Source organism: Bos mutus, chromosome 8, assembly GCF_027580195.1.
Source record: "Bos mutus isolate GX-2022 chromosome 8, NWIPB_WYAK_1.1, whole genome shotgun sequence".
Taxonomy (NCBI): Eukaryota; Metazoa; Chordata; class Mammalia; order Artiodactyla; family Bovidae; genus Bos; species Bos mutus.
Window position 1 is genome coordinate 42574045 of NC_091624.1, and position 26092 is coordinate 42600136.

General features: G+C 38.0%; 1 protein-coding gene across 1 annotated transcript; it reads right to left on the reverse strand.

The window, feature by feature from the left end:
• Positions 1-36: 36 nt before the first annotated feature.
• ATP6V1B2 (ATPase H+ transporting V1 subunit B2) lies at positions 37-25840 on the reverse strand. The gene is made up of 14 exons (XM_005899927.3): positions 25663-25840; positions 17750-17805; positions 13282-13380; positions 11966-12059; positions 11734-11811; positions 11149-11288; positions 10709-10810; positions 10240-10337; positions 9503-9626; positions 7429-7579; positions 5957-6039; positions 4598-4702; positions 3238-3367; positions 37-1162 (listed from the first exon to the last, which is right to left on the reverse strand). The coding sequence occupies exons 1-14, from the start codon at positions 25796-25798 to the stop codon at positions 1023-1025; spliced, it is 1536 nt and encodes a 511-aa protein (XP_005899989.1). The 5' UTR covers positions 25799-25840; the 3' UTR covers positions 37-1022.
• Between the last annotated feature and the right edge of the window lie 252 nt (positions 25841-26092).

Sequence of the window (26092 nt, forward strand, 5' to 3'; positions counted from 1 at the left end):
ATGCTGTCACTTGTGCCACAAGACTACCCTGAAAAGGCAAAGAGGTTGAAAAGCAGGACCCAATAGGGGATTTCCCAAAGGCTACTATCTAACAGAGTTTAAAATATCCATACATTAAATTAAAAAATCCATAAACAGAAGTGCTTTCTCTTTCCCACTTGCCCTTCTAGAATCTGGTCAACATTCTAGAAACTTAAAACCACTGTTGGCATGTCCAAGTGTAGAAAGGATTTTTTTTTTAACTCTTAAACAATTGTATCCCAACTCTTTCCAAGCAAAGTTCTATTATTGTAATGATGATTCTTCTGCATGGAAACCCAGTAAGGATCATTAGGACAGGGCATCTTGCTGCTCAGAGCGATGCCAGCAGGGCAAAAGTGGCATGATTCTGTGTTATTCATAGGGAGGAAGAGCAGTAAGACATGGAGGTTGAAGCTAATCCGTACCAAAGAGGAAATGGAAACTCCTTTTCTAGTCTATCTATTAGACAGGAAAGAGCAGGCGGGCAGTAAAAACCATCTGCTGAGAGCAGCGGCACAGACCCCGAGGCATACCAAAATCTAAAACCAGCGCTCAGGAAAGCCTCTTGGCTCTGAGAAGTGTCTTTCAGACCCCTCTCTTGTCCCTAGCTTGGAGACCAAAGCACTGTAACTTCAGATAGTGATACTATTGCCAGGGTGGAGAGGCAAGGGCTAAGAGACCCCAATAATGAGGACACTAGGCAGTAAGGTACACCACTATGTACAAATACACACATTGATGAAAAACTCCACCTCCAACTCTCAGCTGCTTTGAAGAAAGCGTTGGAAGGATCCAGGTTTTTCTAAACAGGGGATATTTTAAAGTCTGTTAGCAGTTTAAAACATTGCAACACTGGCACAGTATGTTACCTAGTCTTTGTTTTTAATTACAGGGTAACACAGTAAACTCCAACACAAAGGTGGGGATGGGGGAGTGCAAAAGGAATAAAGAAAATAGAACCAGTACTTCACAAGAGCATCGAGCCAGCGATGAAGTAGCAGCTAATGCTTCGCAGAGTCTCGAGGGTAGAATTCGCTCAGGGTGCTCTGAGGGATCCTCTTCAGCATTTCTTTGGGGAAGATTCGGAGCAGTTGCCAGCCAATGTCCAAAGTCTCATACACAGTGCGGTTTTCATAAGGACCTTACAAAAAATTGAGATCAGATGAGTAAAGGCCAACTACTGTTAACTTACCAGAGAGTTATTCAAAATTTACTCTGTTATGGGCCTAGCACTGGGAGCATGAAGTATAAAAAAGAGACACAAATAGCTAGGTCCCCCTGGACTGGATGTGACTGAATGTAGAAATGAGGGTTTAGACATAAGAATAAGTGAAAAGGGAGAAAGCGGCAGGGAGAAACATCGGGTAGTCATGAGCGTGTGTACACACACACATGCCTTTTTCTGATAACTGGGTGGGCTCTAAATAGATTCCAAGGAATACAGAAACTAGAGTCAGGGTTTTATCCAGGGAGTAATGAGAAAACTGTTCCTCAGAAAAAAGAGGCCAGCCTGAAAGAGTCTAGTACAGACACATAAGAAGCCTAAATGCCAATTACGCTCCTGAATAGGGCAGTGGTTTTCAAAGTTGTTATTGCCATTATTATTTTTAATAGCAAAGTCATCCTTATCCTGCAAATGAATCTCATATTTTGGCTAAGGAGTTAGAGTTCTTGGTCCTTTTTTCTACCAGAATTAATTGTTATCCTTTAAAGTAAGGTTCTACATAATTTTTTTTTTAAGAAAACCCAGCAATCATATTTGGGGGATTTTTAATGTTAATAAAAACACATCTTTTATAAATACCAATGAGGTAAAAAACAGAGTTCATCAGCATTAGCAGACCAAACAAAACAGCTCAAAAGCCCTGCACATGCTATGTGATTAAAACCACCACAGACTTTTTAACAGAAGGACACTCAATATAGTTAACAGTAAATTTACTTCAGCAATGGTATAGAGAGCTGGGGAGACTGGTGAAGACACAGGCCACGGACGAGGAGAGAAGGACTAGACTAGGTCTTCCGACTCAGAGAGGACAGAGGTCAGTATACTTCAACATCACCCAGAAACGTCAAAACAGACTCTCTGGCCCCACCCAGATCTACTGAATCAGATCTGCATTTCAACAAGCTCCCCAGTAGATTCAAAGGTGTGTTCAATTTTGAGAAACACTGGCCTAAGTTACATTAGGAACAACAACAACAAAAAAAACAGAACAGGATGTTTTAAAGGAGAACAATGCAAAGTAGCCAATATTTAATGATGGAAAATAAATGAAAAAGGTTAAGAATCCCTAATTCCTGAGCCTGGGCTAACTGGGACAATGGTCATGCGAGAGGTAGACAGAAATTGAAAAGGGAATTAGTTGCTAGGCAGGTGGTCAGTTGGGAAAATCCTCTGCTTCTCACCATGAGAAGTCTGAGAAGGTAGTGGCATAAACAAAGTTATCCCAGTTAGAGACGTGGGATTAGAGCTTCAGAAAGAGGCTGCTGCTGCTGCTGCTAAGTCGCTTCAGTCGTGTCCGACTCTGTGCGACCCCATAGACGGCAGCCTGCTAGGCTCCCCCGTCCCTGGGATTCTCCAGGTAAGAACACTAGAGTGGGTTGCCATTTCCTTCTCCAATGCATGAAAGTGAAAAGTGAAAGTGAAGTCGCTCAGTCGTTCCCGACTCTTAGCGACCCCATGGACTGCAGCCTACCAGGCTCCTCCATCCGTGGGATTTTCCAGGCAAGAGTACTGGAGTGGGGTGCCATTGCCTTCTCCCAGAAAGAGGCTAAAGGCTCATAAACAGGAAGTCAGTCAGTGTAGGGAGAAAAGCACAGAAAGAAGAGGTAATTAAGCTTTTGGAAACATTAACAATTAAGAAGCAAGAAGATAGGAAATCAGGAAGATGAAGATAGATGGACTGGAAAAGTCTGAAAGCCCCAAAACCAGAGAAGAGCACTCCAGAGAGGTTAAGAAGAAGGGACAAGGGAGGCAGCAGAGCAGAAGGCTGGTTGTAAGAAGGGAAAGAGTAAGACAGGAGCCAAATAACTGGATCAAGGAGTTGAAGGCAGAGGGCTAAGAAGAAAGACATGGCAAATGGCTGAAAGAACCTCTTCTCCGATCAGAAGGAAAACTGCATGGAGACCAATGTAAATTCTCTCAGACTAGGAAAGAAGTCCTCAAAACTACCTAGGATGCTGTTTATATTCATGGGAAAACAGTCATCTTACCCTGAGCAATAAAGTTCCTCTCAAACTTCTGCAGAAATTCCAAGTAAAGAAGATCATCTGAGGTAAGAGCTTCTTCTCCAACAACAGCTTTCATGGCTTGTACATCCTTACCAATAGCATAGCACGCATACTACAGAGACAAAAGCAGAGATAAGGTTTTATAAATATTAAGAATAATCTGGGCTACAGAAGTGTACTGCTACAGCTATCTTCACAGGATTTCATACTACTTCCAAATGTAATTCACAAAGTTCATATGCAAGTCAGAAAGACTTTATTATACAGTAATCTCACTCAGAAAGGAATCTTCAGGCACACAGTACATCAACATTACAAACAATGTACAAAAAAATGCTCTCTCAACGTATCAATGAGCTTACATTTTGTAGAGCATTTTCATATAACTTACACTATGAGAGAAATCCATCTCTAAATTCTATTCAAAAAAATACTTATGATGTTAGTAGGTTTATCATGCCTATTTTAAGGTCAAATGCATTTTCCTTTAATTATGCTTGCTATACAATCTCAGGGCTATAGAAACCAAGGATTTCACAGAATATATATGTACCCCTTAGTGTTCTGGTGATTGCCTACTATGTTAAACAAAAAATAAGGTAGAATATTCTTTCAGAAATACTGTATAATTACTATTAAGGTTATTAATAAAAACTTAAAGGCTTTAGGCCTTGATTTTTTTACTTAAAAACTAATTCATACACTATGGGAGGCAGGTCTCAAGCATGTGGTTCTTTTTTTTCCTTGTCTTTAAACTTTATTCGCATCTGAGACTGGAGAGGGGATGGGGTGGGAGGGATCAAGGACCTGAGGAGCAGGTGGGAAGGCCTATCTCACTCAGGACACATGAGTCCTTACACAGCTGTCAGGTGGACGAACTGAGCGGAGAGGGGAAAGGTCTCCTCTTTGCTGACAACTGGCAACTCAGGGAGAGACCCTGGGCCCCATGCCAGATAGAAGCAGTGAGCCACACCAAAGGGCCAGCTTCTAAGACCTAAGTAGCTATGTGCTTAGTCACTCAGTCATGTCCGACTCTCTGTGACCCTTTGGGCTGTAGCCTGCTAGGCTCCTCTGTCCATAGGATTTCCCAGGCAATAATACTGGAGTGGTTTGCCATTTCCTTCTCCTAGGCATGTGATTTTTGATCTTTGTCATGAGCATTTATTTATCCTTATGAGAAAACTACTAAGCTCTAATGAATTCCACCGATACTCCACTATTCTATATTACACTCCTGCTTTAATGGGGGAGAAGAAAAGTGATGTGGAAAAAAGACAAGAGGTGTTAAGAAAGCAGAAGGAATGAACTAAGAAAGCACTCATTCTGGAGAGCACACACATACCAGCTGGTTAGACACATCGGCGTGATCCTTTCTGGTCATGCCTTCTCCAATAGCAGACTTCATCAACCGCGACAAGGAGGGCAGCACATTAATGGGTGGATAAATCTTGGGTAAAATGGGAAGGGAGAAAATATATTTAAGTACAAAATTCAAGCTTTACTGGTAGTAAAGGATTGTGAAGCTCATTATTATTATTTAAATTGGATAAAGCTGCTGCTTTTGCTTTCTAGATGAGTCCTAATATCTTTTCCTGATAAGGAAGAAATATTTTAAAGCTTAAGACTTCTTCTGCGAAATCAAATCCAAAAAGTAAAATCTACAAAACAGTACAAGATTATATTAAAAAAACTGAAATTTCAAAAGCTGTCTGCAATATCAAATCCAAAATGGTTCTGAACTCTCATAAAATTACACATAAAAAGATTTAACAATTTCATCAAAAAGCTCATTATTAGATGCTGGCATCTATTAAAGAATAATTAAAAGATTCCATTTTTGATTTCTCAGCATAAAAAAGAATGATATCTTGCTGCTTGTGACAACATGGATGCACCATGAGGGCACTATGCTAAGTGAAATAAGTCAGAGAAAAAAAGATAAAAGAGAAATATGTATAATGTATAAAAAAGGAGAATATGTATAATCTCACATCCATGAGATCTTAAAAAACAAATTGTTGAGCTCACAGAGAACAAACTGGTGGCTGCCTGAGGCAAGGGATGGGGGTGGGAAAAATGGGTGAGGGAGATCAAAGGGTAAGTGGTGACGTCAGTAAGTCACATGGATGGAATGATCAGCATGGTGGCTGTGTAAGCTAATAACGCTGTGCTGCGTATTTAAAGGTAGCTAGAAGACTGGATCTCCAAAATTCTCATCTTAAGAAAAAAAACTTTAACTATGTAAGGTGACATGTTAACTGGGCTTACTGTGGTGATCATTTTGCAACAAATACAAATATCAAACCATCACACTGTACACCTGTGACTAATGAAATGTTATGTCAATTATACCTCAATTAAAAATAACAATAAAAAGGAAAATAATCTGAAAAATCTATTTTTATATTAGTAACAAAACTGGTGGACCATGCCATTTTGGAATAAAGACCCGAAAAGAGTTCTTTGAGACAATGGACTCTACTTTAAGGCATAAGGAAAGTGGAAATTTAATTCTTAATTCTGGCAGTCTTCTCCACACTAGGATTTTAGTATTACAGAAATGACAGTTTCATAGTCATATTAAAAACAATTCAAGTTGGTGTTTTCTAAATAAATAATTCCTAAGAGCAAAGTCAGAGACACTAAAGAATAACTGAAGAATAGATGTGTAAGCTTATGGCACTGCACAAGTGTTCAATACCTGTCTGTTGTGTAGCTGTCTGTCCACATAGATCTGCCCCTCTGTAATATATCCAGTCAAGTCAGGGATTGGGTGAGTGATATCTACCAGAGGAAGACATGTGATGTTAGTTACTGTCCATCTCATATAAACAAAACCACAGGAAGTCGATCTGTACTACTTAAAACAGTGCTATATAAAATAATTTTCTGTGATGATGGAAAAATTCTTTATTTGTGCTATGCAATATGGCAGCCACTGGTCAAATGTGGCTACTGAACACATGAAATGTGGCTACTGTGACTGAAATGTTTTATTTCAAAACTTTATCTGATTTTAATAAAGTTTAGAATTTAAACAGCCAAAATGGTTAGAGGTTACCACAATGGCCAGTTTAACTTACTTGGTTGCAGCACAGATATGTGTTGACCCAAGTTAAATTAGTTACATTCATAAAAAGCACTATTTCTCCTAGATGTGCTGCCTCTCCCCCAAGTATAAATAACGTTCCATTTAAACACAAAGTTCGCTTGCAGAGATTTGACCATCTGATGTATACTGAGACAGCACTCTTCCATAAGTTATCCCAGATGGGTACCCAACATTTCAACATGGGAAATACAAACAGGCTAAACAAGTAACGCAGCACTACAGGCAGCACCAGCAGGCCCTACAGAGCAAGGTGTCCCTAGTCTGTTCAGAGAGCAATCTTGTAGCTACTTCCTTGGAACAAATCATCGTCACGTCTGAGGTAGTACTCAGACTGCCTGGGTTCTAAAGCCACCACTTCCTATTCGGGACACTTTACCTCCCCGTGCCTCACAGCAGAGCAGACACCTCAAAGTCACCATGAAGATCAAATGAGTCAATATTTACAAAACACTTGAAACAGTGCTCAGTTATAGTTCTTACTGTTTCTGAAAATATTCTGTAAAAGTATTAAAAAAAAAACTGAGATAAAGACAAAAAGACACTAACATAAGGGGAATGCTGAAAGTCTCACCCAGGAGCTGCTGGGCGGACACCCAGGCAGGCACTGCACTGTGCGCTTACAGACGTGGTAATTTTTAACAAGCCTTGTCAGTCATTCTACCTCCAGTCTTGTGGCATTTGCTACTTGTGCTCTTTATCTGGCACCTAAGCTACCTTAAATTACTGGTGCACACATATAAAGAAAACATCCAAGTAGAATGAGTAGTTTACAATAAGAAGAGCTCATACGTTTTAAAAAATTTCCTTACATCTGGACCAGTGGACTGCAAATAGCAGACACTAAATACTAGCTAATTAATAAAAATTAAAATTACAAGAAAATTTTTTCTACTAAAGAATAATTATAGGTAGTTTTGAAATGAAAAAATTTTATTAGAAACAAATCAATAGGTAAACTCAACTCCTGGAGAATACTCTCAAAACGATAGTGATATTCTCTCTTGAAATTAAAGCCCTTTACAATGATCAGGCCTGCTATAATCCAAAGACGCAAAACTTACCATCGTTAGGCATGGTGAGAATAGGAATTTGAGTAATAGAGCCATTTCGACCTTCCACTCGACCAGCACGTTCATATATTGTGGCTAAATCTGTATACATGTAACCTGGGAAACCTCGTCGACCAGGAACCTCTTCCCTGGCTGCTGAAACCTGACAGTGAGTCAAGGAGAATAGTATCACATACCAGAATATGAGAACTAACACTTGGTTAGAACACGTTTGTTTGAATAGACCAAATTACAAAGTCAGAAATATCATCTTGTTCATTTTAAGTATTGTCTCATTAAGAAAAATCTAGCAACAAAATTTCAGATTATTCTACAACAGAAATGTTGACAAGTGGGGACCAGAAGCTTTTTGTTAAAATCATTATTGCCATAACAAGAATCTTTAAATAGCTTGCCAGAAGAAAATCCAGCTTGCAATTTTATAAATCAAAGGAAGTCCATTTTAAAACCAAGAGAACACTCTCAGTTCACACGATTTATTTCATCTTATGTATCCTGCAGATTTACATAGACTAACTCTGAAAAAAATCAAAAGGAAAAAAAAAATATATATATATATATACATAAATCATTTGATGCATTTTATGTGTGTGTGCTTAGTCGTATCTGATTCTGCAAACCCACGGACTGTAGCCTGCCAGGCTCCTCTGTCCATGGGATTTCCCAGGCAAGAATGGAGTGAGTTGCCATTTCCTTCTCCAGATATACTTTACATACATCATTTAATTTAATCCTCACAAGAACTCTAATGAAGAAGTTAATATTAACCCCAATTTACAACTGGAATCAAGGGCCAGATAATTTCCCTAGATCACTGCACAAGAACAGTAATAAAAGGTCTTTCTCTCGGAGACATGCACACTAGAATATTATGTATACATATTAATCTACAACCACTAAGAACCCTAAAGCATGAAGCCCAACTGCTAAGTGCTACTTCGGCACCTCCAAGAGTACGCTCCATCAGAGCTACTCAAACTGTGGCCTGCAGACCAGTTTTTATCAATGTGGCATGCTGCAGTCCATGGGGTCACAGTCATACATGACTTAGCAACTGAACATCAAAGGAGATCATGTAGAAAGCAAGATAAACATATAGAAAACTTAAGTGTCTATTTGACAGAACAGCTGTCTGTTGAATCTAATAATTTTTTTTAAAGGGCTTTTAAATTGTCTTTCTTAAAAATTTTCACTAATACTTATTTTCACTGCCTTTTATGTAAGTATGGATGGATGGATGGGAGAAAAAAAGTCCTTCAATGGAAAAGCACCAAAGCAGAGTGAGATATGGTGACAGATCTTAAGGAATTTTAAGAAGCTAGATATTTATATAGCAAGTCTCTTCGGAAGTCTTTTTCTCTTTTTTACATACTTAAAAGAGCAACTCATTCAAAATTTCCTAACTTGCATCAGAATACACCCCACACTTCTGGATGCTAGAATCTTATATTGTTTCTAAATACTGAGTTTTCTGAAGGGAAAAAAGTTCTGAAGAGGGTTCTGCCAGAGTATAGTCTTTATTTATGTAAATAAATAAAAATTTACATCACTGAAAATGAAATTCCTGGAAAGGGCTAAAAATGGACTGTCCAGAGAGACAGAACTTCCTGGTAGAGTAGCTGATTAAATAGCTTGCATGATTCACTCTCTTTAAGAATCCAATCTTTTTCTTTTTTAGTATTTATTTAATCACTCATTCATTGGCTGTGTCACATCTTAGTTGCAGCACACGGGCTTAGCTGCTCCGTGGCATGTGGAAACCTAGTTCTCTCACCTGGGATCAAACACATGACCCCTGCACTAGAAGGTGGATTCTTAACCACTGGACCACCAGGAAAAGTCCTGAGAATCCAGTCTTAATCAATGGAGACAGTGACAGTATGATAAACAGGCTAATAATTTAAATCTCATTTTCAATCATTTCAACTAGGCTGACAAATAGTATTTTCTTTCCTGATTAAGGTGTTACACTAACATATGAATAATTAATTTTAAAAAATGATTAAAAAAAAATGAAAACTTGCAGAGCAACAAGATAACCTACTGTAATTAAGAGAAAAATTACCTCTCGAAGTGCTTCAGCATAAGAACTCATGTCTGTTAGGATAACCAATACATGTTTCTCACACTGATAGGCCAGGAACTCGGCCGTGGTTAGAGCCAATCGAGGAGTGATAATTCGCTCAATACTGAAATGAAACATTAAGTACTATGTCACGCAGACAAAAAGGCCAAAAACAAAATAAAATGATTCCGGAAATAACAGTACAATCTCCCATTTAAAGTTTTACACAAACTGAGGAAGGTGAAGCAATTACTACTTTAAAAGTCTTAAGGCAGAGTTCTTTTATGTATTTACTCAGTGCTACACAGCTAAATTGACTATTTTATAAATGCCCCATAATTTCTCAGAACTACATAGTTCTCAAAATCTAGCAAGAAAGGAAGCGAGTGAGAAGGAGAAAGGAGGAAACAACAGGGGCCAGATTTTACAGGCAAGAGGAAAAAGTCATTTACTGAGTATGGCCATGTGCTAAGTAACTTATTATCTCATTTAATATGCACAACTCTGTGAGACAAGTATTATTTATCACATTTTACAAAAGAAGACATTGAGCTTCAGAGCCTAAATGACTTGCCCAAAACCAAGTGACCTGCAAAAAGCAGAGCTGGAATTTACATATGGTTATCTTATTCCTAGGCCCATGAAGCTTTCATTATGTTTTACCTCCCTAGTCTAAGGTAATATTTTTGACCAGAAGCCTGTGTAAACAGAGAGAAACAGCATATTTGTTTACTTACGTTGGGTCATTAGCCAAGTTCAAAAACAGGCAGACATTGTCCATTGAGCCATTTTCCTCAAAGTCAGATTTGAAGAACCGGGCAGTTTCCATGTTTACCTAAATAGCAATGACTTCATCAGTGCTCAGAGACGTAAGATTCTCAGTATTTCTTTTTCTTTTTTTCCCCCAGCATTTATTTCTAATGAAGGCCAAGCTATAGATATGCACTGCTCCTTCTTCTAAAGCTTCAGGTACTCCCAAAACATTCACAAAAGCCAAGAGAGTAAACAGTCAGCTTTGGGCACAAAGAGAAATATTCTTATATTCCAGTCAACTGCTAAATACTAATCCATGGTTTGCCCAAAATACCAAGTTGAAACTTCTCTACCTAGAGATAAATTGAATGATACATGTGTATTTTTCTACACTGTTTTAAGAACATAAGCAATTTTACATTTCATTCTAAAATAGGAAAAGATTATACTTACACCCATAGCAGCAAATACAATCGCAAAATTTTCCTCACTGTAGTCCACTACATCTTTGGACTTTTTTACCAAACCAGCCTGGCGACAGATTTGAGCTGCAATCTGATGGGGAGTATAAAAGGACAGGGTTGAAAGCTAAAATAATATTTTCTATAACAAAATAACCTTTATCCTACACTTTTGGGAATTAAATCACAAATGAAATTGGGATGTCTTAAAGGTCTTTCCCTAACAAAATTATTCTGCAATTTTTGCAAAGATTCCTAAGAGTAAGGAAGAAGTCAGATACACATGGATAAGAAAGTCAATGGAACTGGATGATATAAACAGTAACACTGAGTATTTACCTTGAAAATCCTTTAGTTGGTTTCTCACTAACAGTGAAACATTTGGAGATCCTTTCTTCTTAAATTTCACATCAAATAAATTCTAGTTCTCACCTCATTGTGCGGTAAGCCAGCAGCAGAGAAGATAGGAATCTTCTGCCCCCGAGCAATACTGTTCATGCCATCTATGGCCGAAATGCCAGTCTGAATCATCTCCTCTGGATAGATTCGACATTGAGGGTTGATTGGCTGGCCTAATGCATTTCCAAAAGAGAACGTTGATACATATATATTTTAAGACTACAGTCATATAAAGCATTTATTTCTACTCAAAAAATGAGTTATTTTTGAAATCTGAAACTTTTTTCCATTAATATTTTGTAGATTAATAAATTATATAGTGTAGCAAGAGAGAAATCCTAATTTCAAAGCCATTATGGCTCTACTACTTATATTTCAGATACATTGTAATATTATAGTAATATATAGTAATATTTTACAATATCTTGTAGTATTTGACATAAAAAATTAAGATAAGCTCTGGGAAAAATAAAATTACTAAATAATTAACAAAATAACTAATTAAATATGAAGCATGTTGGTTATCTACTTAAGTATCATAAAAATCATCCTTTCTCTGACAAAGGTATAAGACAGATGTTATTTCCTCTAAACACAAAATCCATTTTCTGTCCCTACCCATGATGTCAAGGAAGTCTTCAGCCAGGACAACAGGACCTCTGTCAATGGGTTTTCCTGATCCATTGAATACCCGACCTGTTAAACAATGACAAGGCAGTACAGAGAATACAATGACTCAAATATTCACTTTTTTAACTGTGTTTTTAAACATTCACTTAAAAAAACTACATGGAAGTATGTTAAAAAGTAAACAGATCTCTGCTCAGAATGAATAACAGTATTTGTTTACCAAGCATATCCTCAGACACTGGCGTTCGGAGAATATCCCCGGTAAACTCACAGGACGTTTTCTTGGCATCTATACCTGAAGTCCCTTCAAATACCTATCAAGAAAGAAAACAGAAGAGTAAAAGAAATTTGATCATAAGTGCTTAAAATTTATTTGCCTCTTAAATGGCCCTTATAAAGTAAAATACATAAATGTATATACTACTTTTAATATCACTAACAAAGAAGTGTTCATGGTAGGTGATGAACCAAACCTCCACCTCTTAACCAGGGTCATGCCTGCAGGCCAAACCTATTAAGCAAGCTAAGAATGTGTGTGTGTGTGTGTTTGTTTGTTTGTTTGTTTTTACAGTTTTAAAGGGTGGTTTTCTTAAAAAAAAAAAAAAAAAAGGGAAAGAAAGTGTAAAGACCATGCAACAGAGGAGACCTTAGATAAAACCTCACAAAGCCTAAAAACATCCACTATCTGGCCCCTTACAAAAATTCTGTTGACCTCTACTTTAGATTACTTTTTAGTTGTTGTTCAGTCGCTTAGTTGTGTCTGTCTCTGCAATCCCATGGACTGCAGCACGCCAGGCTTCTCTGTCCTTCGCCATCTCCTAGAGCTTGCTCAAACTCATGTCTATTGAGTCAGTGATGCCACCCATATTACTTTTTAGGGCAATATGTTATTCTAGAAAACTGCCACTTTCTATAGTCAGTAACATTAAAAACTAGACTTATCAGAGACAATTTACAGACACAGACTCAGATCTTGTTTTGGTTTCAACCCACAAGCTGTGAATTCTGTTTTTTTGTCTCTGTCTTTCTATGTGATTATCTGCTTCATTTTACCAATCAAAAAAAAAAAAAAGCCATTTTACCAGTGGAGCTATTGGGCTAGAATGCACATAGGTGGCAGACATTTGGCAAGAAAACAAGAAAAATTCATTTTCTTCCCTTACAGTCAGTAACCAATCTCTAAAGAAACAGAGGGGTCATGTGGTAGAAATGCATTAGATATGTACCATTTTATTATAAAATAGGCTTTGCACTAGATGGTCTTATGCAACTGCATGCTAATCTAAGTGTTCTGAGCACCTTTAATGGAAGTTAAGCTAAGCTGTGATGTTCAGTAGGTTCTGGTACTAAATGCATTTTCAACTTAAATGGTATTTTCAACTTACTGACAGGTTTATCAAGCTGTCACCCCACAAGTAAGTCAAGGAAGATCTGTATACTTATGTGATAATCACCAGAAAACACTACTGGTGTTTCTTATGCTTTTTTGTGATTAGAAAAATGTTCAACTGGCCAGATTTTTCAAGTAATGCTTACCTGAACCACAGCTTTGGAACCACTAACTTCTAGAACTTGCCCACTCCGCTTCGTCCCGTCAGGTAGTGTTAAGTGCACAATCTCAGCATATCTGGGAAACTAAATAGTAAAAAAACAAAGGCTCAGTAAACCAATGTTCTAGAAGCCCAAATGCTCTCTAGGCTCTATCACAGCACACATGCTTGTGCAATCCCTACACGGCCCCTATACATGCAGGTATACACCAAGAGGTTAGAATATCCGCAGGTAGTTTAAGTCCTTAAAACACTCACTGCTGGCACACATTCTGGCAAACACAGCAAAAGGCACAGAAAGAAGAATCTTGATTCTATGGAAACACAGCAGTTAATTCTTTTTTCTTTCATGTATATTTTTAAGTTTTCAGACTATAGAAAGATGATAAAACTAACAACTATGTTCCCTCTACTCAGCAATGATGCTTGCTTCTGGGCTGTTTAATCACTAATCATCTTGTGCTGTTGGAGAACAGGAATAAAATGCAACTAAACAACAAAATAATTACTCATTATAAATAATGCTAATATACCCCCCTCAATATACACTTCTCCTAACCAGAAGTGTATTCCTCTAGTCCATTTTAATATTTTAAATTGCATGTTTCCAAAAATGTACCGTTAATGTTTCATTTGCCTAAAAGGGAACATACTAAACATACCATCTTGCAATTTGGTTTTCCCACTTGCCTGAATATTTTGGGTCCGTCATGGTAATATTTAAGATAAAGTCAAGTTGGCATCACATTTCATCCAGCTGCTCTTCTATCACTGGTGCTCAAGGCTGTCCCATATTTATACTAGGGCAAACATACTGCAATGGACATCCTCACATGTGGCGTCTCGTGCAAGTGGGTCTAAGTTTCCCTACGGTATTTAGTTACCTAGTGGCAGGTTACAGGTTGTGTCCATTTTTCTGCGAAATTACTCTGCAAAGCAGTAATCTTTACAATTTCCTAGTAGCATAGAAAAGTATCTTTTCCCTACATCTTTGCCAATCTTATATCATCAAACTTTAATTTTTACCATTTTGATAAAATAAAGAATAGTATCTTTCAATTTGCATTTTTCTGATTCTACTAAGCATCTTTTCATATTCACTGACAATTCTGACTTCACTTCCTGTAACTGGCTTATTAACATATTTTCTTTACTTTTCAACTGAATCTGCTTATTCTAATTTACTTTTAGATAAGTCTCATAGATTCTGAATATTAATCCTTTTCCAAGTATCTGCTCCCAGTCTGTTTTTTAAATTTTATTTATGGTAATCTTAATCATACAGAAGTTTTTGCAATAAAATGACTTATTTGCCTTTATGATTTGCCTCTTTTTTGTAGGAAAACCTTCCAATCTAAAATCACAAATAAAAATGGTCTTCCATATTGTCTTCTGATAGATTTTTCATGTTTAGGTCTTTAATCCATTTGGATTTATTTCTGGTAAGTAACTGTATTTTTCTCATTTTTCTTTTCTATACAGGAAGCCAAATGCCCCAACTCTTATGTACTGAGTAACACAAATAGCCCCCAGTGACTTGTAATGTAGCCTTTATCATTTATCAAGTCAAATTCTCAGGTGTGAGAAGAGCTGGTTTTAAGAATCTTAATTTTGTTCCACTGAAATGCCTGCTCACTCCTGCACCAAATCTTTATTATCTGCTTCTAACTGATTTTGTCACCTGGGGAGAATTCTGAGTCTTTTCATTCATGGGTATGGAATCTCCTCTTATTTGAAGTCTTCTTTTATGTCTTTCAACAAAGTTTCACAGTTTTCTGTAAAAAGTTACTAGTTATTCCAGTAGTTACTCCTGGCATACAAAACACTAATGATTTCTACAGACTGATCTGTACCCAGCAACACTGTTTACCACCACTGTTTTTAACAGTCTGTCCACTGAATGACTTGTGTTTTCCGTTTAATCATAGTACCAAGAAATGATGATAGTTGTGCCTTTTCCTTTTTAATCCCTATATCCCCTAATTTCTTTTTCCCGCAACACTGATCAGGGTTCAAGCAAAAGGATAAACAAAGATGGAGAGTGGTGGTGACAATGGGCCCCCTCATCTTGTTCCTGACTTAAATGGGAATGTTCCCAGAGTCTCCCCTTAAGGATGCTGTTTGTGGTAGGTTATGGTGGATAGCCTTTAAGAGATTTTGAAAGTTTGTTCTATCCCTTACTTCTAAAACCACCTTCTTTTTCTTCTTTTTTTTTTTGTAAAGAAGCAAGTAATTTTATCAGATATATTTTTGGTATTTACTGAAAAAAGCATAAGCTTTCTCTAGCTTAATCTATGAATGACCTGAATTATACTGACATTTTCTAATATCAAATCATCTTTGTATTACTAGGATAAATTCGACTTTGTCATAATTCTGTTGACTTTTTAAAACATGTTCTTGCTAATATCCACTAAAACATGCTCTTGCTAATATCCACATATTGGATATTAGCAAGAGCATGTTTTAAAAAGTCAACAGAATTATGACAAAGTAGAATTTATCCTAGTAATACAAAGATGATTTGATATTAGAAAATGTCAGTATAATTCAGGTCATTCATAGATTAAGCTAGAGAAAGCTTATGCTTTTTTCAGTAAATACCAAAAATATACTGGATAAAATTACTTATGCTCACAGTTTGGAATCTGTGCCTGTGAGTGAGAATAACTTTACTATTTCTTTTCTGATACTATCTTTTCTCTCGTTTGGGAATGAAAGATGTGCTACCTTCAGAAAATGAGTTAAATATAGCAGTCTCCATCATCTATTCTGATACAATTTGTATAAAATTATATATTCCTTGATCCTAGTATATGCATTATGGCATATAAATTATTACAACTACATAAGCTTTATTTACCAGTTTTTCCTCAGTTGGAGTTATACCCCGAACATTCAATAAAACTTTCTCAGCTTTCTTAAAATTACTTCCTCCAAGATGTTTTTGAAGTCCTTCCCATTACTGACTCTCATAGTATCTTGTACTTACCCTTCACAGTCCTTACCAATTAGACATTTACATATTTGTACTGTATATTTTTGGTGCTGAGTTCAACATTTAATATACTTGAAACATGAGTATTTTTAGACTGTTTGAAAGTATGTTTATGCTTCATATTTCTAAAATATAAGCCCCCAATTTTATCTAAGAAGAAGTATATAAAAAAGAATAAAGGACAAAGATAAGTATTTAAAACAAATATTTAAAACAAAATATTTAAAAATTTTTATTTAAAAAATTTTAAATAAAAATATTTAAAAATATTTAAATAAAACAAAGTATTTAAAACAAATAATGTTCCAAATACTTTCTCAAAAAAGAAAAGTGTATGCTCCATCCTTTCACAAAACATTAATGGACATCTGCATACATGTACAACTTCAGTGCTACATACTGAAGTTCTGAATCAAATTGCATACTAGCTATGGCCAGGAGTAAGCTACATGCTTAATCTGATTTGTATAGGTACCCTGTCATGCATAAAAATATTAACTTAAATAAAGCTGAACAGACAATGCACTTTGCACTCTTTTAGGAAATGTCTTTTGATTACTTTCTGCATCTAGAAGGGCCACATGCCAAACGTACTTTCGTCATTACTTCTCTCAACCAACTAATAAATGGGTACCTTTTCCCCAATCCACTCTCAACAACAACCAAAGCAGAATTACTGGGCATATTACACAAATTACTTCCTCTGAAGATATTTTAATCACAGAACTCAGGAGGCTTCACGCAAGGTACTCAATTATAAACTGTATTACATGCCTCTTTTTCTAAGATAATTCTTATTATATAGGTGTGGCTAAAAAAAAAAATGTAACAAAAGAGTCTTTCAACAAACTGAATAGGTAAAAGCTATTCTTCACTTTATGGTTTTAGCCGCTGTTGAGATAACCTGTCGTTTATTCATTACTTGAACACCAGTGTCAGGTCCTCAAAGATAAAGTTCATTGTTTATTCACTTAAAGACCTTAAAATTTAGTAGAGAAAAGAAAACAAATATGTAATAAGTAGTTATAATACTGTGACAAGAGCCGTAAAATACTGTATATCTAATATCCTACAAGTCATAAAACACACTTACAAATATTACAGTTATTTCCCTAATAAACCTAGGAGGTAGAACTACATTTTTAAATTAAAATGTTAAAATTCATTAAAATTTAATTTTAATTAAGTAAAATAATTGTATTAAAATTTAATTTTTTAAACAAATTAAAAATTTTGCAGATAAGGGACTCAAGGCCACAAGCAGAATCCACAACAGATCCAGTACTAGAATCCTATCTTCTGACTTCTGCTCTAAAATTCTTATCTCCTATGTAGCAATGACATTCAGACCAAGGAATGGCTTAAAATTTGTCATTTTTAATTACAAAAAACTACAGTTTTGAGTACTATGCTTTTAACTGCATAAATGGTTAGGTGATGAGGACAGTGGCATTACCTTAACATGGTCTAAGATCACTAGTGGACCATTAACTCCTGATACTGTCTTGTACGCTGGAAAGAAACAGAAACAGTCAGTGCCAGTCAAACAGGACACAGTCTCTATTACCTCTCTGGTATTACCAAAAATCCTCTACTTTGTCACATCCATTATTAAATGGAGCAACTCAAACAGTATGAAAGTTTTCACTGAATTCATAAATATGCCCCTATCTGTACAACTTTTCATAATTCCCCTTCATTCAACCCAAGCCATGTTGAAAGTGAAAGTGAAAGTGAAGTCGCTCAGTCGTGTCCGACTCTTTGTGACCCCATGGACTGTAGCCTACCAGGCTCCTCCGTCCATGGGGTTTTCCAGGCAAGAGTACTGGAGTGGGTTGCCATTTCCTTTTCTAGAGGATCTTCCCGACCCAGGGATCAAGCCCGCGTCTCCCGCATTGTAGGCAGACGCTTTACCGTCTGAGCCACCAGGCAAACCTCAAACCATGTTGAATTCTTACTATAAATGACACTGCTTCAAGGACCCAGGCTACAAAAACAAAGGCAAAGAGAGAGAGTTTCTAAGAGTCCACAATTTTATAAGGAGGAGGGGAGTTAAGGGTTCTAACAGAGGTGTTCAGAGATCTGTGGAGCATGGGGAAGACAGTGCAGCTGTTCTTATTTAGAAGAAAAATGGTTTTATAGAAAAGGTGGCACTTAGCAAAGTAGAAGAAAACAGGAAGGGAACCCCTTTTAAGCAAAAGTGACAAAACTCATGAAAGAAATCTGAGAAAAAGTAGTCTGTTAAGATAAAAAACCATCATTAAATGGTACCATAAAAACTGTGAAAAAAGAGCTTATGAAGGGGGATAAAAGGCCAGAGAACATACAAGTATCCTATAAAAAAAAAGTCAAATGTTACTGTCATTGTAGAAGCTTACATTTTCTACTGCAAATTATGCATAGCATCAAGCTACCCAAATCCCTCATTTTAGAAAAGATGTAGCCATCGGTGAACCACAACACAGCTCCATACCTGCCAAGTGTAATTAATAGTAATCATGTATAAATCAGAACTCAGGAGAGCAAATCCAACAATGTCAGAATTAACTAAATTTCATAATCAGAAAAGCTGAAAAAACAAATGAAATAATTTATAAGAAGCTGTTAATTAGTTGGGAAATTTTCACTTGCGTGATTTCTTATGAGGTCTTACACAGAAATTTCTGCATGAATGTAAATGCCCAAGAATAAGGAAACCATTTAAACAAGCAGTCTGATCACTCAAGGAGCTTCAGAATTTAAAGACACAATTTCTTTAGCCAGGAAGCAGTGCTCTGGTACAAACAGAGAGAGAGAACAGGCAAGCACTATCAGGACACTTGTTTTCATTCTGAGGACATTTACCTCTTGACACCAAATATTTGCTTGAATACATTTATAACTGTAAAATCAACAGAGGTCCCTGCTGCTGCTGCTAAGTCACTTCAGTCGTGTCCGTCTCTGTGCGACCCCATAGACGGCAGCCCACCAGGCTCCCCCATCCCTGGGATTCTCCAGGCAAGAACACTGGAGTGGGTTGCCATTTCCTTCTCCAATGCATGAAAGTGAAAAGTGAAAGTGAAGTCGCTCGGTCATGTCTTAGTGATCCCATGGGCTACAGCCTACCAGGCTCCTCCATCCATGGGATTTTCCAGGCAAGAGTCCTGGAGTGGGGTGCCACTGCCTTCTCCGAACAGAAGTCCCTACGTACTCTTTTTTTCTTCAACCTTCGATAAAAAGGAAGTCACAACCTGAACGGATGTCCACGTAAACAAGTTAATTATGCCTCCAAGATTTTCCCAAATGGCTCAAGTGGTCAGGAATACACCTGCAATGTAAGACACACAGGAGATGTGGGTTCGATCCTTGTGTCAGGAAGATCCCCTGGAGGAGGAAACAGCAATCCACTCCAGTATTCTTGCCTGGGAAATCCCATGGACAGAGGAGGCTGGTGGGCTACAATTCATGGGGTCGCGAAGAGTAGGTAGGATATGACTGCACACCCAAGCAAGCAAGCAATTCGAGATTATTAGAAAGATCTCAATTGTTATATTTTCTACTACTTTTATGGTAATCCTCTGGACTCTTTTTTTTTTTTTTTAAACACTTTTTTATTACAAGACTACCGAGCATACGTGGAAATTCATCCTGGTGACTGTATCTAAAGCACAGATATTTGGAGGAAAGAAAAAGAATAAACAGATTCATTAAATTATGATATGATTAAATCGACCAAATAGAAAATGTAATAGTCAGAAAAAAAGTTGTAAAATATAGTTTACAATAATTATTCACATTCAAGGCTGTACATCCATACAGATAACAACGTGGCCCCAAACATGAATTCAAGCCAAATAATTCATATATTAGATTTTAAATAACAGACTGAACTAGAGGCCAACAATAGCCAGCAAATAACTTTATACAAGAATAAAAATACAAAAGCGCTTTCAATGCATTATTTGTTTTCATAGGTTCTTTTTTTTTTTTTTTTAACTTTACAATATTGTATTGGTTTTGCCATATATCAACATGAATCCGCCACAGGTATACACATGTTCCCCATCCTGAACCCTCCTCCCTCCTCCCTCGCTTTGCCTGTACATCACAGTTACAGCTACAGACCAGGTAGAGAATACTACACGTTATAACTGACTGCCACCAACCTGAAAAACAGTTAACATACTACTGATTCATCCTCCCTACTGTTTTAAAAATAATTCCTACCCCTGAAACAATTTCTTCCTTGTCTTATTTTATTTTTGGCAGTATCACCTGGTGTGAGGGACCGTAGTTCCCTGATTGGGGACTGAACCCAGGCCAGGAAGCTAAAAGTGCAGAGTCCTAACCACTGGACCATTAGGGAATTCCCTGATTTTTCTCATTTTTTAAGAATACTTTTGTGTATATAATTTTGAAAAAAATTTTATTGGCATATAGTTGATTTACAATGTTGTGTTAGTTTCAGATGTTCTGCAAAGTGAATCAGTTATACACACACACACACACACACACAATTTACTCTTTTTAGATTCTTTCCCTCGTTGTTCTCATTTTAAGATTCCAAATATTGATTTTCAATGATTTTCTAGAATTGCTATGAGGATGTGCAAAGTGAACTACATTAGAAACACATTTTCTTAGCACCTGGCTTTTAAAACACTGACCTTTTCAAAAACCTTAACAGTTGGGAACAGGAGGAGAGAGTGGGCCAGTGAGGGTAGGGGAATTCAGTTTTGAGATTTATAGGCAACTGCTGACTGTAAATCAGTAAAACGCTTCAGGTTCTGAAATTCTCTTTACTTTCTGGAAAAAATTTGCAACTTCTTTGAATTTTTAACCTCTTCAACAATGATCCTTTAGAATCTCATGTTTAATTTCAAGCTCATTCAAAACTATGAAGTTTTGCCAGTCACAAGACAAAAGTATGACCAAGAAAAAAACCACTAATGATTGCTTTTCCTGGAAAGAGTGAATCAAGTTGATTGCTATTATAGAAGACAAGATTCTACTTCATCACAGTCTCAAAATTTAAAACAATGTACGCAGCCTTCAAAAAAGCCAAGAACCATTCAAATTGATTAATACCAAAACCACCAATAATATTTAATAAGTACTCGACAGGAATTCTTTTTTAATCTCCATAACAGGTCTATGAGCTAATGACTATTATTCCAAGTGTTTTTTCCCCCCAGAAATTAAGTAACTTCCCTAAGGATCTGAACGTATACAGTCCACCTCCAGTCACTTTTTCTTTAACTCCGTGCTACAGCTCAGATTCTAAAACTGAACCGGTCCTTTTCTGTGATCTGCGACACTCTTTTGTCATTACTGAAAAATAATCTTTCTCCAATGGAGTGCAGGCATTAGAAAAGTTAAAACAGAAAAGGGAGAAACTGATGGAGATGCTTCAGCAGTTTTCTCTCACTGGTAAGCACCAGAAGACCACTTCAGATAAAAAGCAGAGTTTAAGCAACATGCTTGATTTAAATTAAAGTTGGATACAAAATAAACTAATACATGGCATAATCCAAACTAAACAGAATATATTACCAAAACAAACTGCTCCACCCTTGCAGAACATCTTCAGATAAGCTACCTTGTTTCAGTTCACAACAACACACTGGGAGGCAGGCAAGGCTGACATACACATTCCACACTTGAACTACATCTCTGAGAGACCTGTTACTAAATCAAAGAGCGAGGGCTAAAATTACTTTTGTTTGTTTGTGCCCCCTTCTCCTAATTCTAAGTTTGTACTCTATAACCCTTAGTCTCCAGTATAATTTAAAAATATGGAGATAACACAGTTCCTAGCATTAGACTACAAACGGGGAGAAGACAGTTTATATATAAACTATAGCTCCTTTCCATAATAAAAAAACGGTGGTGGGGGGAGGGCGGGGAAGACAAGCAGAGAAAACAACATCAAACACCACCTTTTATCTCTCAACAACATTTGCCCAGCTTTCCGCATCATTATTGGGGTTCCCAGGTGGCACTAGTGGTAAAGAATGCACCTGCCAATGCAGAAAACATAAGAGATGCAGGTTAGATTCCTGGGTCAGAAGATTCCCTGGCAACTCACTCCAGTATTCTTGCCTGGAGAACCCCAATGTACAGAGAAGCCTGGTGGGCTATACTCCATAGGGTGGCAAAGAGTCAGACACAACTGAAGCGACTAAGCACGCACACACACCTCACCATTACTATTAACAGCCCAAAGCAAAGACAACTGTTTAGAGTAAAGCTGCCAAAGACACTAAGCTTTCTTCAAAATATCAAAATCCATTCACAAATTACATAAATATGCCTGTGTTTGACAATTATAATGACCACTCTTCTCTTGAAAATTCCAAACAAACAAGAACTTCGGTCTGCAAGAAATGATTAGAACTTTTGACAACAAAGCAGACATGGTTACATCTTTGATCCTGAGTATTTAGGGAGGTGATAAATATTTAGACAACAACATCTTAAACCCCAAATCTACAAAGGTTTTAAGAAGCACATACTTGGTCAGATGACATCCTCTTCCTCCTACAGGATACAAGACTGTTCAACAGATCTAACATTCTTAATGATTGTGAAACTTTCAAAGAGAAAATTCAACAACCATTGCACAATATGGGATCTAGTCCTTCAGCCTCTTCCTTACCAGCCAAACAAAACCAGAACAACCATCATCTATTGTGCAAGAAAAGTAGAGACCCACACCTTGCAGGGGGCAAGGAGAGAGAGGTTCTAGAAAAAGGCCAGGCCAATGATTCCTTTACTGGACTTTTCACTGAGGTTAGGTTTACTTTATGACATAAGAACTGCAAGACAGGCGGACCTAGGATCTCAAGAAACAGGAGATTAAATCAAAATGTTTAACATCCAAAAGCTCTAAGTGTATTACTGAATCTTGCTCAAAGTATAAAAGAAAATCAAGTTTTATTTCCTTGTGACTAGAAATTTAACCAATGTGCTCAAGATTATTTCAAGTCTGCAGATCTCATTTTCCAGACCTTGTTAACAGCCCCATAATCCCCCAATTTTTCAACCAGCATCCTATTTGTACAGTGGAACTGCCAATATTCCACTCCTTTATTCAAAAAACACACATTAACTATAACTTTTCACTTAGGATGGTAACATCTTTAATTAGAAAAGTGACAAGGTTAATCAATATTTATTCAGAAGTGATTAAAGTGTTAACCAGAATCAAGAATGTAGCAATGTAAGAAAAAAATGACAAATGCTGTTAGCTGTTAGCATACGTATGGTATCATTTGTGCTTTTTAGAATAATCCAGACATAGAAGGAAAACTCCAACCAAGTACACCAACTCCCTACTCCTGTTCCATCCACATTAAGGATTCAAACACTAAACTATTAGAATAAGGGGTTTAAATACAAGCTACACAACAATTACAAAACAGAATGCCTTTTATGTGTGAGCACTGGAATAGGCACTGAGGATACAAAAAGGATTCCTGAACCACAAAGTTTCAGTTTTAAGCATTGTGTTGCAATCCTGCATCTTATCAGGGGGAATCTCATCTCCTGAAGTTCTTCAGCCACTACTAAGCACACACAGACTGTCCAGAAATCATACCTCCCTTAAGAGCTCACAACCTTACTCATGGAGTACTCTTTCAACTACGTTTCAGTTGATACTCTGAATTGAGACTGAGTGAATAATTATATGGAAAAATGACTACTACCTCTTCTAATCTTTTCCTAGAAGCACCACTAATGTCTTATCTGTTCCACCCAAAGAACATCAAAGCATACAAATGCAATTACTGAGAGTATCTGTAATTGTTAGGCACAAATGTATTCTTATGAATGCAACTTCTGTCAATTTCTTGAAATATTTACTTCAGCTCACACAAACTCCCAACTGGTATTCTCTAATGCAAATAATTGCCATTATAAAAAGCACATGGTGGGGGAAAAAATTAGAAGTTTGGAATTACAATTTATATACTATTAGCCAATAGGACATACGGTACAGCACAGGGAACTATACTCAATATCTTGTAATAACCTTTATGATTTTATAATTATAAATTAATTTAATAACAGTATAATGGGAAAAATCTAAAAAGGGAAACACACACACACACATATATACATACATATAACTGAATCATTTTGCGGTACACCTGAAACTAACACAACGTTGTAGATCAACTATATCCCAAAAAAGAAAAAAAAAGCACATCTCAGCAAACCTATGATCAAGTCTTTCCTCCTTCTTCACACTGCAGTGCTGTCACATGACCCAGTGACTGATCAGGATGGGATTAGTCAGGAGGAGAGCGCCCAGACTGAAACCCTTCATCTGAAATTCTTTTTAACCCAAGAGCCACCCACAAATAGGCACTCTGGCAATTAACTAGTGTTGGGAAACATCAGGTGCTTTCCTAAATTGTAAAGAGTCTACTTTCAGGGCTCATCCCCAATGCCTAAAGAAGGTCTGATGATACACAATCTTAATGATTAGTTTCTGTTGGAACGGCTGAGCAGTCCATTTAAGCCTGGTTATCAGGATTTTTTCACAATAACATTTTAAACATGCCTCTGCATATGTTTTGCATATATTCTACATACACAGGCAAAACTGCTTGTCTTCCTTAAGACAATCTTGCACTCAAGTTAATGGTAAGGAAAAAGGTCCAGCAGGAATGAAGACATCTGGAATTTTCCTGCTTTGTCAGTAATTAGGTGTCTAAAGCCTGGCAAGCCCTGTCTCTCTCAGAACCTTAGGCTTCTCACTGTAAAATGAGAGGCTTAGACTAGGATGACCTGCGGGGTACTTTTCAGCTCTGGCTTTCGCTGGTATTTAGATGTCCTCCTGCGGGGCTGCCTCTTCACCGAACAACATCTCCCTCTGCCTGTGGGACTGACCTCCATCCGAGAAAAGCCTGACCACGTCAGCGATGACACTACACCGTCTCCCTCGGCAGGACCTCAGAACCTGCCCTGAGGTCCACACCCGAGGCAAAGGGATGAGGAGGGGCGTTCCCTTGACCCTTGCAGATCCAAAAGAGGCCAGCAGAAGATCAGGAGGAGAGCTGCAAGGAGCGGCCTTGCCTCCAGGACAGGAAGCAAGCGCCTAAGCAGGCTCCAGCCTCGGGAAGCTGCACAGGGTAGGCAACAGACCGGAGCCCACCAACCCAGGAAGAAGTTCCCGATGGTGCTCTTCCCCTTAGTCCACCGCTGGCATGGAAATTAAGAGTCACTGAAAATCTCCTTCTAGAGAGAGACGCGGAGGTCGGGGTAGAGGGGCGCGAGATCGGAAAACAACCCTCCCCACCCCACCCACCCCTCTGGTTAAGCAGGTGAGTGGGAGCAAGGGGCTAAGAGCAGACAGGATTCGTCTTGCTTTCTGATACTTACTGAGACGAGGCTGGGAGAGGTAGTTCCGGCTAACTGCCAGCGCCTGCTCTCGAGACCCGGCCAGGGGCCCGCTGGTGGGTACTGGTAGCTCAGGCGCGGCCCCGTTCACGATCCCCCGCATCGCCCGCAGCGCCATCTTGTCTCCTCCGTCCCGACTGGCCCCGCAGCGACACCGCGCAGGCGCAGATATAGCTGGGGCGGCCCGCTCCCCGCTCCGCCCATGCGCGCTGTGGAGCCCCCGCCCCCTTGGCTGCGCCCCGCCCGCAGCCTCGTGACTTGGGCTCCGCGTGGGCGGGGCTAAACCAGCAAGCTGGGAGAGGAGCTGACCAGCGTGCTGGGAGGAGGGTTGCCGACAGGGAGAGGGACCCAAAGAAAGGCAAGATTTAAGGGAGAAAGAGAAGAAAGGAGGGAGAGGGAAGAAAGGCAACTT

Bases quoted from the DNA above. Each gene is read 5' to 3' on its own strand.
- ATP6V1B2 (XM_005899927.3), bottom strand. From the start codon at position 25,798: ATGGCGCTGCGGGCGATGCGGGGGATCGTGAACGGGGCCGCGCCTGAG. The intron at 11,289-11,733 runs GTAGGGACAGAA...GAAATGCATTAG, and splicing joins AGACTTCCTTGACATCATGG to GCCAGCCAATCAACCCTCAA. The intron at 9,627-10,239 runs GTAAGTAAACAA...GTTTCATTTCAG, and splicing joins AACTTGGCTAATGACCCAAC to TATTGAGCGAATTATCACTC.